Raw genomic sequence first — 18,892 nt, forward strand, 5'->3', positions numbered from 1 at the left:
GAGAGAATGATCTACTCCCGGTTGTAGTTCTGCGGACGCTTGGGACGGTTGCGAGGGCGAAGTCGGCGTAGCGGAGATGATGGGGCGGGGTGTAGAAGGAGAGCCGTCTGTTGAGGTATTCTGGTCCAGTGTTGTGCAGTGCTTTGTGAGCGTGGGTGAGGAGTTTGAAGGTGATTCTCTTGTTGACTGGGAGCAAGTGCAGGTTTTTCAGGTGGTCTGTGATGTGGCAGTGGCGGGGGATGTCTAGGATGAGGCGTGCGGAGGCGTTCTGGATGCGTTGCAGCCTCTTCTGGAGTTTGGCCGTGGTTCCTGCATAGAGGTCATTGCCGTAGTCCAGTTTGCTGCTTACGAGGGCTCTGGTTTCGGTTGGTATCCATTTGTAGATATTTCAGAGCATGCAGAGGGTGTTGAAGCAGGAGGAGGAGCTGGCATTGACTTGCTGGGTCATGGATAGTGAGGGGTCCAAGGTGAATCCTAGGTTGCGTGCGTGGTCGGTTGGAGTCGGAGCAGTTCCGAGAGTGGCAGGCCACCAGGAGTCATCCAATGCGGAGGGGGTGGAGCCAAAGATGAGGACTTCCATCTTGTCATTGAGGTGGGAAACATGCCTGTGCAGGACATCATACAAATAGTGCTGATTCTTTTACAAGAGAATAGTCGAAAGGTACTGCAGGAGCATGTAGTGCTGTGGAAATATATATAGGGCCTGCTTCTCAAAGGTAATTTATACTTTTGAGTAATTTACACTTTTAAGTAACTTTACCACCTTCTGTTTATTCACAAAAGCACAGTGTAAGTTACTACTTAAACACCACACATGTCCAGCCACTAGTACTCCAACAACACCCCCCTACCAAAAAGAAAATAATGGAGTTATGGAATAAAAAATAAATAAAAAAAACATAGGAAATGAATATAGAGCTAAACATATGAATATATAATTTATTTTACAAAGAATTCACATATTTAATCTTAAAATATTTTAATGCCTATAATGAATTTAATATTGAATTTAATCGTTTGTATTACAATTTACCTAAATTAATGCGATGCATCACTTTTCTTAATTGCAAATAAGCTAGTAGCGCTGCAGCATTTTTGTATGTTCTACATTCAAAATAAATTTACAGTAAATACTTAATATAAAAATATTTATTTTCAAGTCAACAAAAGTTTATTTTTTCTATACCTTACCACGTGGAGCCTCACGTTTTTGCATGGTAAGGAACAGGGAAAAATAGAGAAAAGAAGTAGGTAAAAATTAAAAAAACTTGAATATAAATAGAAAAAAATATTTAATATGAATGTAAATCTATGTTATTTATTTATTTTAAAGGTCAAACAAAATTAAACATTTTTACATATGCAATGTGCAGAATTATAATAAAAATATTGCTAATAATTTTTTTTATTAAAAATAAGGTTAAATATTCTATGAATATGTATTATTTTTATATATTTTGTTAGTGTTGAGTAATATTTATTTATATTGTCTACTAATTTATATTTCTGTTCCCTACTTCGATTATTTTTCGAAGGATAATGCAGTACCAGTGGTTGGCCACGAGGGGTGCCAGATTTTTAATAGTTTTTTTTAAGTTGTAACTCCTACATAGCTTTTGCGAATAAGCAAGAAGTAGTAAACTTACTCAAAAGTGTAAATTACCTAAAAGTGTAAGTTCCCTTTGTGAATCAAGTCCATGGTATCAGATGCTTCTCTGGTGCAAATTGTGGAACAGACTGGGTGATTTCCCACAATGACAGATGACAACAGGTGCACAAAGTTAAATATGTTTGGCTCCCTCAAAAGCATTCATTTGATATCCACTCTGGTTTGCGTACTCACAAATAGTTGCCTCAGTGGAATCACTTTTACAAAGTGCTTACCTTCTTGAACTCATTGTGCATAACAATTTGACTCCATAATGTATTCAGTCCCTTCAGCCTTGGAAGACTTACTTGGGGTTCATGATGAAACTCATCCACAAATATACTGCACCAATCATGTCCATATCACTATCTGAGGGAGGATAGCTTAGAACTTCTTAAAAAAATAAAAAAATAAAAATAAAAAAGAAGAATAGAAGTATTTTTGGGCCAGGATCACTTCTCCTCAAAACACAAAGTTTAGTTGAGTTTATTTTCACTAGAAAGTAAATTTCAACAATGTGTGGTTAAAAAAAAGAAACTTGAAGCAATTTATAATAAGAATCAAACAATTACTATACACAGTGTTCTACTTCAGTATGTGTTTAAGCAGTTATCCAACTGCTATAGCAACCTTTGCAGATTTCAATTCAGTCACACTTAAAAACAACATTTGGTCACAAGTTGTCAAAAAACCTTGTTCATTTGAAATTCAAGACATTCTTATTTTCTCTCAGCATATAGCCCAAAGAAAGCACAACTAACCAAGGAGTGGAATAAAGACAGAATCGGAAAAGTATACTGCTGCTTGATCCCCAAATTCACATACAATTCATCTACCATGCAGGCGAGATAGAATAAGGATGTGGGCCCCTTAGGCAATGCTGATTAGAAAGATGTACTACCTGAGCCTCATGAACTGACTATTTTGGTTAGGCTTTTGTCACAATTTAATTTCCTATATAGGGAATATTTCACACCCAAGCAGTTACAGAAAATAGGAAGGCCGCAGGCTCCCAGTTGTAGAAGGTGTCATGTGGCAATAGGTGATTTCCTACACAATATGGTCTTGCCCCAAGATCAGAACTTATTGGCACAGATTAATACTTACACTGTCCAATGTCTTGGGCAGGCCATTGACATGTCATCAAAAATGACTTTACCAGGGATAACAAAATATTAGGGGCCCAACGGTTGAGCTGACTTTAGCGGGTGTGGGAAAACCCATTGTTAAAAGGTAAATCGCCAGACAGTACAGTGAAAAGAAGTCACTGCTTCAAGGCGAGAGGTATGAACTAGTGAGTTGGGCTGGCTAGCGAACATATCAATCTAGAGGGATGCACAAATGAGGGAATATCGGGGTTTTGGAGGGACTATTTTAAACTGTCCATAACATCTAAGGTCTTGTTGTTTAAAGGGGGTGGTAATTCCAGCACACATATATACATGGTATTTTTGAATGGGACATTAATCAAAGAGAAGTTCTTCCATTTCCCATTATAATGTACATTTGGCTTATGGTTCTTCTGTGTTGGGTAATCTTTTATGGCATTGTGAAAAATCAAAATAAAGAAATGCATTAATAGTCCACATTCTTATTTCTGTCAAATATCCAAAGGAAGCTTGATCATAGCTGTGCACCTGGTTTCCTCAACACCCTTCTCTATTCCACTTGTACATGGCTAAGGATATCAACAAATATCCACCCCTTGTTCAACACCTGTGTTGAAGACGGACTCAAACTACACTTGTTTCACATGGAGACAAAGCAACAATTTCAATTCTGGTTTTACCTCTTTTTTGTTCAACACGGAAAAAATATATTCAAGAAACACAGTGCTAGTGACTTCAATTGTTCCTTTTAATGTAATACCTGCATTGTGAAATGTATCTACCCAGCCGCCATCCCCATCATCTTCTTCTATAATTGCTTCTAATTCATCTGAATACTCCATCTGCTTGCATCGCTTGTAGCATGGCACTGCAGAATTGAACAGAGTAAAGTAGTGCTTATTCATCTGCAGACATAAAAATCATGATTAATGCTGTACAAGAGCTAAGCTTTAATCATTACTATTCAGAGCAGCTAGCAGCACCTTGTACCATCAGGATAATACTGAAGAATGTCGGCTAGCTTATCAAATGACTGGCATGGCCTGGACAATTATTTTTGCAAAATAAAACTCCACTTTACACATTTTCAAAAAATGTTCTTGCAGTGCTGGAATGGGTCACTTTCAGTGAAAACCCCCTCAAATGTGATAGATGGCCTTCCCCTGGGCCAGAAGAAGTGGAGCCTTGACACCACAGAACCAATTCTGCCAAAAGATAAACAATGCCCCAACCCTTATGCTCAGCTAAGCTAGCAAAACATGAGACTGTTGGTTTGCTTCTAGGAGGTCCCTGATCAGCTTTTTGAGGGATCTTTGCAATAGTGCATATTAAAGTATTTGGTCACACTTCCACCGCAACATGCCAGGTGGATTACTTGCACAAAACTAGCCATTAAAGATAGGTATTTAAAATACCAAGTTAATCTGACCTACCATTTTTTGTCATCAAAAACTGTTTGTCTTTAGGGAGATATGGTTTCACCTTTAATTCTTCACCTGCTGCCCTGAAATAAAAAATGAAGTCAGATAAATGTTAATACATCTGGAAAAGTAGCAGACTTCAAAAACATTTCCTACTAAAAGAAAATGACATATACAAATATCTATCAGCTTGTACAGAAAATAATATTATTTTTTAAGGTAAGCTATTTGGGCGCAAACAGGTAATGCAGCACAATTCTGCTCCTGGTGACTTGCACCCTATAGAAAGATGGTTAAACAGGTAGGTCAAGGTCAGCGGGATCTTCAATGATTGACGTTAAACAATTATCATTTCAACAATTTAACATTTTTAATACAGTGCGTTCCTGAGCTGTCATTACAATTCTTCTCAAGACAAAGTATTCAAGGAGGAGGTAGAATGGATGCAGACAAGAGCTTAGCAATGTATAGGTGGCATTTTATTGATCAAAATAGCAGCGTCATCAATGCAGCATTGAAGAATATAACATTTAAGAACTCCCAAAAAGAACAACTCCCCTCATCCTCCGACTCCTTTTGAAAATATATCCTTGGTGACCCACAGTTTCAGTGTGGTGATTCACTTTGGGACCTATGGGAGTATGGGTAATTGTTCTGCACTCAAGCTGAGGATGTGCCATTAGTTGGCTGAGCCGACGGTAACAAGCGTAATAATCTGAGATAGCTTTGGCGGGTGAACTCACTGAATTAATTGGACAGAATATTGATGAATGGGGCCAATGGTTTACAGTAAGAATCTTTGTTCGTTTCCATCCCAAGGATGAACCACAATTTACGTAACCAGGCTGTGTAGTCCGGGATCATGCTGGTACCCCAGGAGGACAGTATGAACTGGTGAGCAGCTCCCAAGGCCATGGTAATTTGCCTCCTCTTCACTGAGCGCAGAGGGCATGTCACAGGGTTGGGGAGCCCTAGGAGAGTGTAGGCTGTGAACCTCAGTATAGTTGTATGAAAGGCCCTAGCTATGTAATTTAGGATTCGTTCCCAGTATCGGACCATCTTTGGGCAGTGCCTGAGAAAGTGCACTAAGGTGCCTGTCTCGACGCAGATCCTGCAGCACTCCTTTGTGCGTCTTTAGCACCACGTTACTACCAATAGGAGACTATTTGTATGCAATCCCTGTACTTGCCATGTTGTGAGTGGTATGGTGGGCCCGATAGTAAATGTCTTTTCAGTCTATGGGGAAAAATGACCTACCCAGTTCTGCCTCCCATCACCTGTGACTCGCTGTCTTGTCTGGGTATGCAGCCCTACCCAGAAGTGCATAGAGTTCTGTGATAAGATGTTTGTCATCCTTCTTAAAGAAAATCCATCTCTTAAAGGGTGTGAAGGGTCTTTCTTCATGTGGCTTGAAGGATGGTTGTTACACCCAATGTCAGATTTGTAGGTGCTGAATGAGATCTGTCTCCAAGACATATTTTGATTTTAGGCAAATAGGATAATTCCTTGGGTGTCACACGGACAACCTATGCGTTTGCAGCAGCCAACCTTTACTGCTGGAATCCCCCCCCCCCCCCACTGCATGCACGGTGGAAAGTTGGGATTAGCTAAAATGGGAGTCATGGGTGAGGGGAATGAGGTCAATGCAGCCCGGAATACTATGTTATCCCAAACTCTGAAGGTGGACCAATCCACCAGGGAAGAGTACAGACCCCATTATCTATGGCTACGGGGTAGCTATGGCTCTTTCCAGATATGGGAGGCAGTCACAGCTTGGTCCATGAAGCACCAGTGTTTCTTGAAAGCAGCGCGGCTCCCCTCCACAAGGAAGCATAGTTGCGTGACTTGGAAGTGTCTGGTTATCAAGTGTCCGCTAGTACCCCCTCCAAGGTGGGTGGTAAAGTTACTGCTCATGTAGCCTAGGTTTCTTTCCTTCCCAGATAAAATTATTTATCTCCAGCTGTGGGGTCTACAAGGTGATCTTTAAAAGATAGCATTTTAAACACACAAATAACCAAAAATGAAATACCTTTAAAGACACTGGACAGAAGTTGAAACACTAAATGTAAAAAAAACAGTAGGCACAGGTATAAAGGTGTCTGGAAAGCTATACAAATGTCACATGCATACAGAAAGCTGTGACTTTCCTACACATAAGTATTTACTATTACACCTGTGCAAATCACCATTAGCTGTATTAATTGTACAGTCTGACTAGTCATAAAATCACTTGTATCCAGAAAGTTATTGCAACAAAAAGACAAACACTTCTCAGGCACAGCTGCCTCAGGAGCAGAGACAGTCTTAGAATACAGTTGAATAGTACATTCACTACCATTCGTAGTCAGCTGATCTCCTTAAGATTAGATTTGCCTTTCGGAGACTAAAACCTCTAAAAATCAATGTACCACAATACCTAATGTGTATTGTGTCATCATGTAGGAGAAAAGTTGGAATGGAAAGCCTTTATCATCAACAGGCCTGTGTATGTTTCAAAAGCAGGTAGCATTTACAACTACTTGGACTAAGGGCAATCTCAGGAGTTGCTCAGTCTTGGAAAATATAGGAATTAAAATAAAGGCAAGAATAGAATCTGCAGTAATGTCTAACAAACAATTCCTGAATTGCATCTTTCTAAACTGCATATTGTCATGCTTTCATGACACACACATCAATAGTACTACCACCTGCCCTTAGTCAGTTGAGTTGAGTATTCCTGGAATCATGTGTCCAAGCAAGTCAGCAACTCTGGTAGTTCTTGGAACGAGGAGACCATCAGGCCACCATGCTACTGCACCATATAGGTAGACTGCACCACAGACCTTTGTGCTGGCTGTCAATGGTACACTTCTCAGCACTTCCCTCACTGCCTTCATGTACCTTCATGCCCAACTATTTTTACTTTTCAGTGCCCACAATTCATATCCTCTAGGTTAGATTAGGGTACTAATCTTCGAGTACAGCCATCTGCAGTACTGATTGCACCCCATGTGCTTGCAAAGACAGGTACTTTAGAAGAGATGAAATAGAACCCATGTCCTCATGTGTAGGATGTCACTTTGGAAGCAATAAAAGCATATCAGGGCTTGCACATAACGCTTCTCAAAGGTTAATTCACCTTCACTCCCATTTACCACTTCATGAGCCCATTCTGACATTAGCAATCTATTTTTCATGGTCTATACACTTAGTCCTAATTGTCTCTCAGCTTTGTATGTCCTTTGTTGCCTAGCCATGCTGTTCTTCCCGGATGTCTCTGATGAGCACCTTGTCACCAACGTCCATCCTTTAGTCAACTACAGTTTTCAGTCTGCAGTACTTCACACACTCATGTTTCCTTCTGCAGCAACATTGTCTCTTTAGCTTCCCTAATCACACTTCTGTTGCAAGACTGTATTAACCCAGACTACCGTCCTGTCGCAAGACTTTGCTAAGCATTGCCAATTTCTATTCTGTAATTTTGAAAGACATTGCTTAACATTACTGACTCATTTCCTGCCACTTACACTTGTGAAACTATTACCAGCGATGCAAAATTCTTGATCCACCCAGATCCACGGTATCCCTCATGATCACTATTTATTTTCCTGTAACACTAAGGCACCCCAGACTGTTGCACTGAGAACCTCAAAGCCAAGGTAGGATATTACAAAACGTCCTGTGTCCAGGAGTACACATTCTACTATTCCACCCCTCATTTCAGAGTTGGCACCATCCTTTTCACCAATTACACACATGGATCCCAGTCGTACTTTCCAACCACGACTATATATTCTGCTGAACTCTAAACCAAGACTACATTACCAATTCAGATTCCAGTTTCTGGTGTTTTGGTCGAGCACAGGTGACATGATTGATAGCACAATAACTCGGGCAGGAGGTGTTAGTGTGACCACTGTTGGGTCCTGCCAAGGCCTTCTACCAGTGCAGTCTTTTCACTTGTCAACAAATTCTTAGAAGTTCAGACTACGAAGGCTCTGGATGGATATGAATGCCCTTATTTTGCTGTAGGTATAACCCTTATACCTAGTATCTAGAACGTTGCTCAAACATATTACTACACATACAATGGTTCCATGGGTTCCATTTTCCCAGCAGGTTTATTGAGTCAATCTACCCTATATATGCACTTATACACGTCACTTTATTGAACTGCACTGTCTGCACCAGTGTACATTGTTCATGGTATAATGGTAAAACATTAATACTTTGTTAATGATACAAAGAGTGGCCCACATATGCATTTGTGGTGCAGAAGAAATTCACAAAAAATACACTGTCATGGTATGTAGGCTCAATACACCTGCAGTAAAAAGGTACCCAACCGAGTCTTATTTTGTATAGTTATTGGATAGTTCTGATTTTACAAATACTTGAAACGCAAAGTAAATTGAGCAGCTTCATTTAGTTACCCAGGGTTTTTTAAACCACCCTCCTCCCCCCAAATCAAGCTTCATAGTCCAAAAGCATAACGGTGGCCTTATCTTCAGCTGACAAGTTTGCTTTTCCCCCTCAAATTTTACCCAATGAAAAAATTAAGATAACTTGACTGGTTTATGTTGCATTTCCACGGACATGGTCTGTTATGATTAGATCGGATGATTCCCTCAAAATTATAAATTCGGTTTAGTGGTTTAACTTATCCTTTTCTGCTGCAGTTCTTGGTGTGGAGAAGGTGTCAATGTTAGCCTAGGTCTGTGGAATTTGTAAACTAGAGGGCAGTTTGGACAGAATTAATATATTTAGCCACTCAGTCCTGGTCTGCTCCATAATGCAGAGACATTTTCAAATCATTTTAAGCAGTAATACCAAGTGGCTCACTATCTATAACAAAGCATTACAACCTTTTTAACAATTCGGGACCTGTTACTGAGAGCTGTGACCTAGATAGAAATAAAGGAAATGCATGGAGTGCACCATATCTTCTTGGCACCTACAGGAAAGATACTTTATCACATACTTGTAGTTTGAAGCACCACTCAATGGGTAAAATGCACCTGCAGCAGAGAAGTAAGCACAACCTGAATCCCCAGGTGTGATGTGTGGCACGTTGGAGCAGATGGTTATTTTTTCTGGGGGCAAACAACTGAATAAAATAGAGTTGGGACAAAGTAACACTTGTGGCAAAATATTTAGTTTGAAGTGTATGCTGTACAAATATTCTGCATTATTATTGCTACTATGTACCATGTGATACTAAACAGAATTAAAACAACCACTTCTTTAATAACAGTGTGCAGAAAGTGCTACCAAACCATCGCCACATACATTTAAAAGGTTAAAGCCTATGGATTTATTTCTGAATTTTGAAAGGAAAGGTGCTGGTGGATAACTTTTGTGAGTCGAGTAATCCATCTTGAGGCAAAGCCTCCAACTTTGTGAACTATCTTCTCCATTTTTCACAGGTACAGGTATTATTGTCTTACGTCTGTGACAATGCTCAAAGATTGCCTTTGTTAAGCACAAGCGTCATCATAAGTGACATAACAAACTATTTGCCGTTTGGCAATCTGTTTATCCCGAGTCTTTTTGAACCATTTTACTTACAATTAGTCAGTGGCGGCCGGCAGCTTTAGGAGGGAGGGGGGAAGGTGGGAAGCACACACACTCATTCTTTCACACACACCCACACGCACGCACATCCATTAACAACACTCATAACATTCAAACATGCACGCAAACATTAATTTTAAAAGATCACACACACACACATTCTTTCACATACACACGCACATCCATTAACACTCATCACATTCAAACATGCACGCACCAAACACTCATTTTTAAATCTCTCTCTCTCTTTCTTTCTTTCAGTCTTGGAGGTCCCAGGAGGGTTGGGACTGCTGCATTAGATAAGCCAATGAGGGAAGGCAGCAGTCCAAGCCTCGTCACAGATTGGGATGGGGTCAGTGAGACTGCTGATCCCACTCCACTCTGACGAAGTGTCACTGATTGACACGCGCCCTGGGCGCTTCAGGGCTTAAACCTGAAGCGCCCAGGTCGAAGTCAATGGGTGACGCTTACCTCATCCCCCAGGGGAGGGCCTCAAGGCACCTTTGCTGAGCCGAGGAGGTCACGCCCATAGGAGCTGTGACCTTCTCAGCCTATCAAAGTTCAGCTCAGGCAGCCAGGAGTCTGCGCAAATCACGCATGTCTGCTCCTGACTGCCTGACCTGAACATGAAGACTGTCTATCAGGCTGACCTTTGTTCAGCCTGACAGACACTCTTCATGAGGGGCAAAAGGTGGAGGGGTGTGGCCCCTCCGCTCTAAAGGACGGGCTGTGCCTGCAACTAGTGGAGTTACAGCCTGCCCATTGCTTACCATTGACTTTATTAAGCATTGCTCTTATTTGCTTTGTTCCCATTGGTCTCATCATGCCTGCATCATGTCCTCTTCTTGCATTTGGCGTGCCCCCAGAGCACAAACCAAGTACTTGTGTCTTGCTCCCATTTTTTAAGCTATTTTTTTCTTTGTGTTCAAGTACTCCACAGGTGTGCTTTGAGTATTCGGGTAATTTCCTAGATGTTGCTTCTTTGCCCTCTAACCCTCCTGCTGACGTCTGTTACTTCTACACCCACCGCTCTGTCTTGGCTTCCTCTCGCTCCCCACCCGCCCAGTCCCTGCTTCATCTCACTTCAATTTAATTTCCTTCCACCTGGCCGGGTGTCTGTTTCTTTTTTTCCCCCACCCAGTCTGTGCCAGTTTCTTCTCCCCTCCAACACGCCTTCCTACTGTTCCTAAATCCTCCCACACTGACCACAGTAGCTCACAAGCATTTCCCTTCCAGCTCAATCATGTCCATCTACAAGTGTTGCTATGCACACACTGCAGGTGTAAGATAAGAATGGGCTCAAGTGCAAAGTAAAATGGACACTATAAACTTCTGGGTTAGTCTACCCACCGGCCTTTTATTTGCAGGTACAGCTCCGCAGTGCACTTACAGCGGTGGCTACTTCGTTCATTCCGCAGAAGTATGCCCGCTCTCTTCTGGAGGAGTGCTGTCAACAGAATCCAGCAGCCCTCAGTTTCCTTCAGTCCACTCCCTGGCTGTCATACAGCACATACTTCACCCAGTCCAGCGGGTGCTGCTGATTCTGGGGTTGCAGGGCAAAGGGCTCTAAGGCAGCATGGTGAGCGAGACTTCTTACTAGGTTCTGTACTTCGCCACAAGCTATCCAGAAATCAATACATCTCCGTCTCATGATGCTGCCAGAGTCTTTACAAGCTGAGCAGCCGATGACTAACGCATGCTTGCACTCTCTTTGAGATAAGGAAGTACTGCCCGCTGTCTCTGGATTCTAGTCTTCCACCATAAAACGCCCAGCTATACATGTGGCCACTTAACATGCATCTTGGGGTTTTAGTTCACCATAGTTAAAAGATTTTTCAAACAAAAGCAGCACTGCAGAAAATAAATATATGCATAAATTATGTTTTCTCTATTTGTGCACGTCTCAACAAGTTGCATAAAATGCCTCATTGGACAAAACGGTATGCTTTCAAAAATCGACGGACTTTAAACTTGATTCACACTTTACAGAATGCCATTGTGCATTCCAAACCCAACAGCCCTCCCGATATGCACCTACCTCCCAACCTCCCATTCACCAACCCCACCAGCCACCCTAAAATTAATCACCCCCACCTGACAAAGCCAAAAGCTTGCCCATATGCAAGAGCTATTGGCTTTGCTGACGTTTGTTAAGCTAGAGCCTAGTAGACAGCGACGAGCATTGTGGCTTAACAATAGCATAAAGGGGATTGGTGCCTGCTCATTGCTTATCATTGGTTAGTGTTCCTTGTCACTCCTTTTGTCATTCCTTTACATGCTTCTTATTAATGCCCCAGCTTGTCAGTCGTGTTTTGTCCCTCCCATGGAGCATTGTCTCATTGGAATCTCCGATTGGCACTTTGTTTTCACTGCTTGCTTTCCCAGCACTACTACTTTATTTGTTTTGAGCATTCCATCAGAGTGCGTGTTGAGCTGTTTTCCTTGTGGACTTCTCTCCTTGTGTTGTTTCCTGTCGCCTTTCTCCTTCCATGTTGCACTCCAGTGTGCTGCCTAATATCTCCCCACAACCACGCTCTCCATGTTGCACAACTGTTCTCTCAGTGTTGCTTCCTCATCACCCTGCCCTTCCACATGCTGCTTTCGGTCAGCCACCCCAACCTCCCCCAGTTGCTTCTGCATTTTTCACCTCTCCCCCCCGTGTTGCTTCTGTTCTCTTGCCTCACTTTATTCTTTTTTTAAAAAAAATATCTGTCTTCGGTATCCCTCCTACTTTACATCTTCAAGGCAAGGACATCCCTGAATGGGAACATAAGGAAGAAACAGAGTCTGCAGTAATGTGTTACAGCAATAACCACATGAAACGAGGCACCCATGAGGCGGTGCAATCTGCCTAAGGAATAGTGCAAAGCAAGAAACCAGCATGAGAGTGGAACATGGCACCCGCATGGAGAGCAAGGAGGAGCACACTTAGTGGGTAATTAGAGGATACATGTACTGTAAATATTTGTCCTCCAGTGGCACATAGATAGGAATTCTGACATTTGAAATCTGGCTTCAGTGTCAATAGCAAGAGAGAAAATCAACAGAATTAAACACTATAGTCACTATATGTAACTCGTCAGAAACCTTCGTTAAGGAATGCTTCAAGTCGTGGGAAAAAACAATGAAATTGTGGGACTGACAATGCATCTCAGTTTAATTAAATGTACATTTGTGTAATTGTGAAACGAACAGACTTGCTCTGCAGACACTACCAAATGTGCATTATAACATCACAGGATTATCGATGGAGAGCAATTGTGCCTGAGCAGGTCCCTTAGCACTACTGATATATACTGGGTGTTTCAACGGTACCCATATTATCATCCCCCAAGAGGATGACAGGCTTAGTAAATGGCTGGAATTCAAACCCTCTTACCAAAGGCACATACGGAGATTCATGGACTGGGTTCTTTACTCCACTGATCCACCAACAAAGCGGTTTTTCTGTCTGCGCTTCTCATAGTAGACACAAAAAACACAATCAATGGTTAACAATAATTTACATTACAACCCCAACCCTTCATTCTGTGGAGCACACAAAATGCCAGTGAATCCAATGTTCGCTCAGTACCGTGGATCTGTCAACATCAGCCAAACAATTCTCCCATTTATTTTCAGGATCTCACAATACAGTCATTTTCAAGTTCTGAGAAAACGTTCTGACGGTACACAGAACAAAATGATGTTATTAAGAAATGGAGCAACAGGCGGCAGTTTGGTACTACTTAGTTTAATAAAGGAATTTCTGATGCAAAAGGTCACATCAATGAAACTGCCCACTCCTCTGGCTCATGTTTCAGTTCAGCAAGTAGAGGTGGGCCAGCCACTGCAGGCTGAAGCTAGGCTTGAGCCAGAGGGCTGACCGTGGTGCAGACTGAGGTCCTTTTGGACCCTCAAGCCCAAAGAGTCATGTTTTTATGTGGTTTCTGCCTCCAGCTGACTCACTTCTCCCAATGAGCAATCCTCTGCCCTCCTGTAGCAGAAGCGTTGCAGGGGGAGACAGTGAAGAGGAGTAGTCAATATGCTTGTGGCTCCTGCCAGCAGGACAAATAAAATAAAACCTATTTCACAGTGGGAGCTCTGCGACTGCGCTTCCCTTGTGTTGGTCCCCCATGTTATTTGTTTGCTAAATGTGTAATTGCCTTTGCTGAACTGTGGAGCGTCTCCTTAAATCTACTTCTTCTTACGCATAGAAGCTTATTAGGAGAAACCAGCTTTCCCTTAATTTCGTCACTTTATCCAGAAAGGCTGCTTTTGTCAACTTAACATGTAATATGGTAAAAAAATAAAAAAAAAAGTAAGTGTATCGGTTTAGCTGCTCATAAATTACAAAAAAAACACTAACCTTTTAAATAAAATGTGCAATATATATACCTATCTAGTGGTTGAATCACACAATTCGGAACCAAGAAAAATGAAATCAATTAAGAATTTTTCGCTCGATAACTGTGTGACCCTAGCTATTTACTTGAAATACATCAGTTCAGGTTCTGCACTTTTCTGTAAATGGTTTAACACGCTAAACTTTTGCACAGTTTAACCCCTTCGCTGCCAGGCCTTTTCCCCCTGAGGTGCCAAGCCTTTTTTTTGGCTATTTGGGGCAGTTTGTGCTTAGGCCCTCATACCTTTTTGTCCACATAAGCTACCCACACCAAATTTGCGTCCTTTTCTTCCAACATCATAGGGATTCTAGAGACACCCAGACTTTGTGGGTTTCCCTGAAGGAGACCAAGACATTAGCCTAAATTTTGTTTAAAAAAAAAAAAAAAAAAAAATGGGAAAAAAAGAGCTGCAGAAGAAGGCTCGTGGTTTTTCCCCTGAAAATGGCATCAACAAAGGGGTTGTGGTGCTAAAATCATCATCATCTCAGCTTTCAGGAAAAGGCATACCCCATTTTTACTATTTTATGTGCTTTCAGCCTCCTTCCACTTAAAGTGACAGAAATGGGTGTGAAACCAATGCTGGATCCCAGAAAGCTAAACATTTCTGAAAAGTAGACACAATTCTGAATTCAGCAAGGGGCCATTTGTGTAGATCCTACAAGGCTTTCCTACAGAAAATAACAGCTGAAATAAATAAAATTAAAAAAAAAATTGAAATTGAGGTGAAAAAAATCAATTTTTCTCAATGTTTTACTCTGTAACTTTTTCCTGTGATGTCAGATTTTTTAAAGCAATATACCGTTACGTCTGCTGGACTCTTCTGGTTGCGTGGATATATAGGGCTTGTAGGTTCATCAAGAACCCTAGGTACCCAGAGCCAATAAATGAGCTGCACCTTGCAATGGGTTTTCATTCTATACCGGGTATACAGCAATTCATTTGCTGAAATATAAAGAGTGAAAAATAGTTATCAAGAAAACCTTTGTATTTCCAAAATGGGCACAAGATAAGGTGTTGAGAAGCAGTGGTTATTTGCACATCTCTGAATTCTGGGGCGCCCATACTAGCATGCGAATTACAGAGCATTTCTCAATTACATGTCTTTTTTACACACTGTCTTACATTTGGAAGGAAAAAATGAAGAGAAAGACAAGGGGCAATAACACTTGTTTTGCTATATTCTGTTCCCCCAAGTCTCCCGATAAAAATGGTACCTCACTTGCTTGGGTAGGCCTGATGCTAGCGACAGGAAACGCAACATGGACACATCACATTTTTACACTGAATTCTGATGTGTTTTTTGCAAAGTGCCTGAATTTTTATCGGTATAGATGGGACAATGTTGGGTGGTAGGAATTTTGTGGATTCCTGTAGATTCTGGAAGTTTCCGTCACAAAAATGTGGGAAAAATGTGTGATTTTCAGCAAAGTTGGAGATTTGCAGGGCATTGTGGGTAAGAAAATGGTGCGGGTGCATGTGAAGCACACCACCCTGGAATCAGCCAGATGTTTATTTTTCAGATGTGTCTGGGTCTTGTGGATTTTTCTACATGGCAGCGTCCCAAAGGCAAAAAAGTGCAGCCCTCACCATTCTAAGTGGGACGATTGAGAGTTACCAAGCTCTCATGGCCCAAATGTAAAACCAAAATAATAAAATTTCTTCTTGCTTGCTGTGAGATAAAATGCCACCACCCAACTATTTTTTATTTTTTATTTTTTTAATTCCATGCCATCTAGTATACTTTCTGCACCCCCCCCCCCCGGGTGTGGATCGGGGGTAATTGCCCCACCGGCCCACTGGTGCGCAGAACAACTTTGACCCCATTTATTTGGGGTGGGGGTATGGCCAAACCCCCACCCTCTTATTGGGTTTTCTGACCCCCTCGGGGGCAGATGGACCTTCCAAAAATAGGGCAAATAGTAATGTGCCCCCATGGGGAGTGACCCTTGCCCAAGGGGCACCCCCCCCCCCAAACCAAACACACACATACACACACACCAATCCCTGGTGTCTAGTGATTTCTGCACCCCTTGGGGGCAGATTGGCCTAACAAAAATAAAAACATAAAAACAAAGTAAATAAAAAGTGTATACATATACATATATATCTATATCTATATCTATCCCTGGAGTCTAGAGGTTTCTAGAAAAAGTCTAAAAATTATTTGACCCCTGGAGAGCGGCCCTTTCCCAAGGGGCCGCACTCCTTATACGTAAGTATATGATTAAAAAAAAAAAAAAAAATCCCTGGTGTCTAGTGGTTTCTGCTCCCCCCAGGGAGCGACCCTTGCTGAAGGGGGTCGCTTCCTAAACATAAAAGAACAAAAAGAAAAAAAAAAAATTCCCTGGTGTTTAGGGTGTTTGCTGCCCCCCCCGGAGGCAGATCGGCCTAATTATGTCCATTTATGTCCCCTTATGTCCATTTCCCAAAAAATTCCCTGGTGTCTAGTGGGCATTTCTGCTGCCCGATCGCATTGTGATCGGGCAGCAGAAATGCTTGCAGAGACATGAAAGGAAAGGCCTTGAGTAAATATACTTAAACAGGTTTAAAGAGAGTGTGTGTGTAGTTTATTGTTATGACATAGTAGTGATACATATATTCTAAAGAACTGTATATAATTAGAATATACACATAATCAGAAAAAATATTTATCAACATAGGCATATGCGGTCCATAGTTGTTTCAATATGGTAGTTATGAAGGTAAGAGCCAACTCAAGTAGTTTTCTGAAGACAAGATAGTTAGCTGTGGCTCTTATAGTTGGGGGTGATTAATTCCATGGTTTGGCTGCTTGAATGGAGAAGGATGTACCACCTATAGTCTTTTTCTTGTATGGTGGTGTTCTAAGGTGGGGTGCCAATCTTGAGCAGAGGTTTCTTTGTTGAATGCATTTCGTTATTTTGTTTCTGATCAAAAGCGGTCCTGTTCCATGTATAGCTATTTGGGTGATACAAAGCAGCTTGAAAGTGCATCTTCTGGCAACGGGTAACCAGTGTAGTGCTCTCAAGGCAGGGGAGATGTGGGCTTGTGGCTTTACATGTAATAGTAGCCTGGCTGTGGAGATCTGAATACGTTGTAGTTTTTTCATAATAGATCGAGATGAGCCATTGTAGAGGCCTTTGGCATATTTCAGTTTGGATAGTACAAACGAGATAGTAGCTTGCACCTTGTGTGGAAATCCGAGGTGGGGGAAGATGCGTCAGAGTCTTCAAGGTGATGAAGCTTGTTCGTGCTAATTTGTCCACTTGAGCATTCATAGTTAACTTGGAGTCCATTGTGATTCCAAGGTTTTTAACTTCCTTGGATAATTGAGGAGGTGGTCCTAGATCGTCAGGCCAGGCGCACAGTGGGTCATAACTTTTCCAGTCACCACGTATGAGTATTTCTGTTTTGGAGGCAATTAGTTTGAGATGGCTCCAGGTCATCCACTGATCAAGGTCTCTGAGGCAACTGAAGATTTCTGAGTTTTCAATGTTTTTGGGGCATTCTAATTTAAGTAGTGTTTGTGTGTCATCTGCATAGTTGTATCATGTGAGAAGAAAATCATTGATCAATTCTGGTAATGATATCATGTAGATGTTGAAAAGCAAAGATGAGATGATTGATCCTTGGGGGACCCCTGCTTTTGTGAGATAGGGTTTGGACGAGAAGTGGGGAGAATAGATATTAGATCTTTTTTGAAGATAGGATGTAATCCAGTCGAGAGCAGTCCCTTCTATGCCGGCTTCGTGGAGTCTTTGAATTAGGGTGTCATGGTCAACCGTTAATGTGTTCCTAACTGTGTCAAGTGGTGGTTGTGCCGGCAGGCACAGGAGGGTTTTGGAGCTATTTAGATGTGTTGGGTGTCGCGGATCAGGGTGGCAAAGTATCATTGCAGGTGTGCTGCTGATAATGTGCAAGGATCACTGCCCAGTGGTTGGAGATGGGACTGTGACGAAGGCCATGTATTTCTACACTGCGCAGCGCTTCTTCCTCCACCCCCCACTTCATCAGGACCCCCCCAGTGCAGGGTAAGCGTGCAGACTGCTAACAGGAGTGCTAGTGCTCCAAAGTGTGAATGCACCTTGTGTGTGATTGTACGTTTAAAGATACCCAGGGCACAGGCTTCCCATGTCTGGAGGTCCAGTAATTCTGTCACAATAGTGATGCAGCATTGGCAGGGATATGGAATTCCTATCGTCCAACACCCAGGACATATTATTTGGGGTCAAGGGCAACAAGTTTTTATCTTTTTGTCTTCCTTTGGACAAGTAGGCACAACCCCCTGCAGCATAAACCCTTTGGCTGCAGTTTACAGGGAAGGAAACTGTCTGCAGTTGAGGTAATGTGCGTCCATTCGTTAAAGGTATTCAAACTTGTACTTATGGTTCATTAATAAAAATCCTTTAAAAGTAGGGTGAGCACCCTATAAACATTTTAAGGTCACACTGCACTGCTGACTGATTCCAGTTAAAAAAAAAATAAGTATACACATGTTTGAACAGTTTAACAATATGAGGCAAAGTATAATGCTCCCAGAATACTCTCCGATTAGATGCAAATGTTTGCAGAAGCTTGCAAGCAAGAGTGGTGATTCTCTGCTTTCAAAATAACATATTCAGAATCACCTTTAATGCATAACTTGTACATGTGACATCTTCTTCTGACATCAGTTCCCACTTGTCTTTGAACAATATACAATTCAATGCGCAAAACCTTGAGACTTGATCCGCAAATCCATTTCCCAGTGATAGGTAATCCTGTGACTTAAGATGTGCACTGCATATTACCACTGCA

The 18,892-nt window shown here is 41.8% G+C and overlaps 1 protein-coding gene across 1 annotated transcript in view; it reads right to left on the reverse strand.

Moving 5' to 3' along the window:
- Positions 1–18,892, reverse strand: part of ATG3 (autophagy related 3) — a 168,976-nt gene that overhangs the window by 107,182 nt on the left and 42,902 nt on the right. Inside the window, exons 5-6 of the mRNA XM_069204178.1 lie at positions 4,191–4,261; positions 3,518–3,625 (exon numbers count right to left, since the gene is read on the reverse strand). Of these exons, the coding sequence (XP_069060279.1) occupies positions 3,518–3,625; positions 4,191–4,261 (179 nt within the window). The remainder of the gene's footprint in view (positions 1–3,517; positions 3,626–4,190; positions 4,262–18,892) is intronic.

The sequence above is a fragment of the Pleurodeles waltl genome, chromosome 8, assembly GCF_031143425.1.
Source record: "Pleurodeles waltl isolate 20211129_DDA chromosome 8, aPleWal1.hap1.20221129, whole genome shotgun sequence".
Classification (NCBI taxonomy): domain Eukaryota; kingdom Metazoa; phylum Chordata; class Amphibia; order Caudata; family Salamandridae; genus Pleurodeles; species Pleurodeles waltl.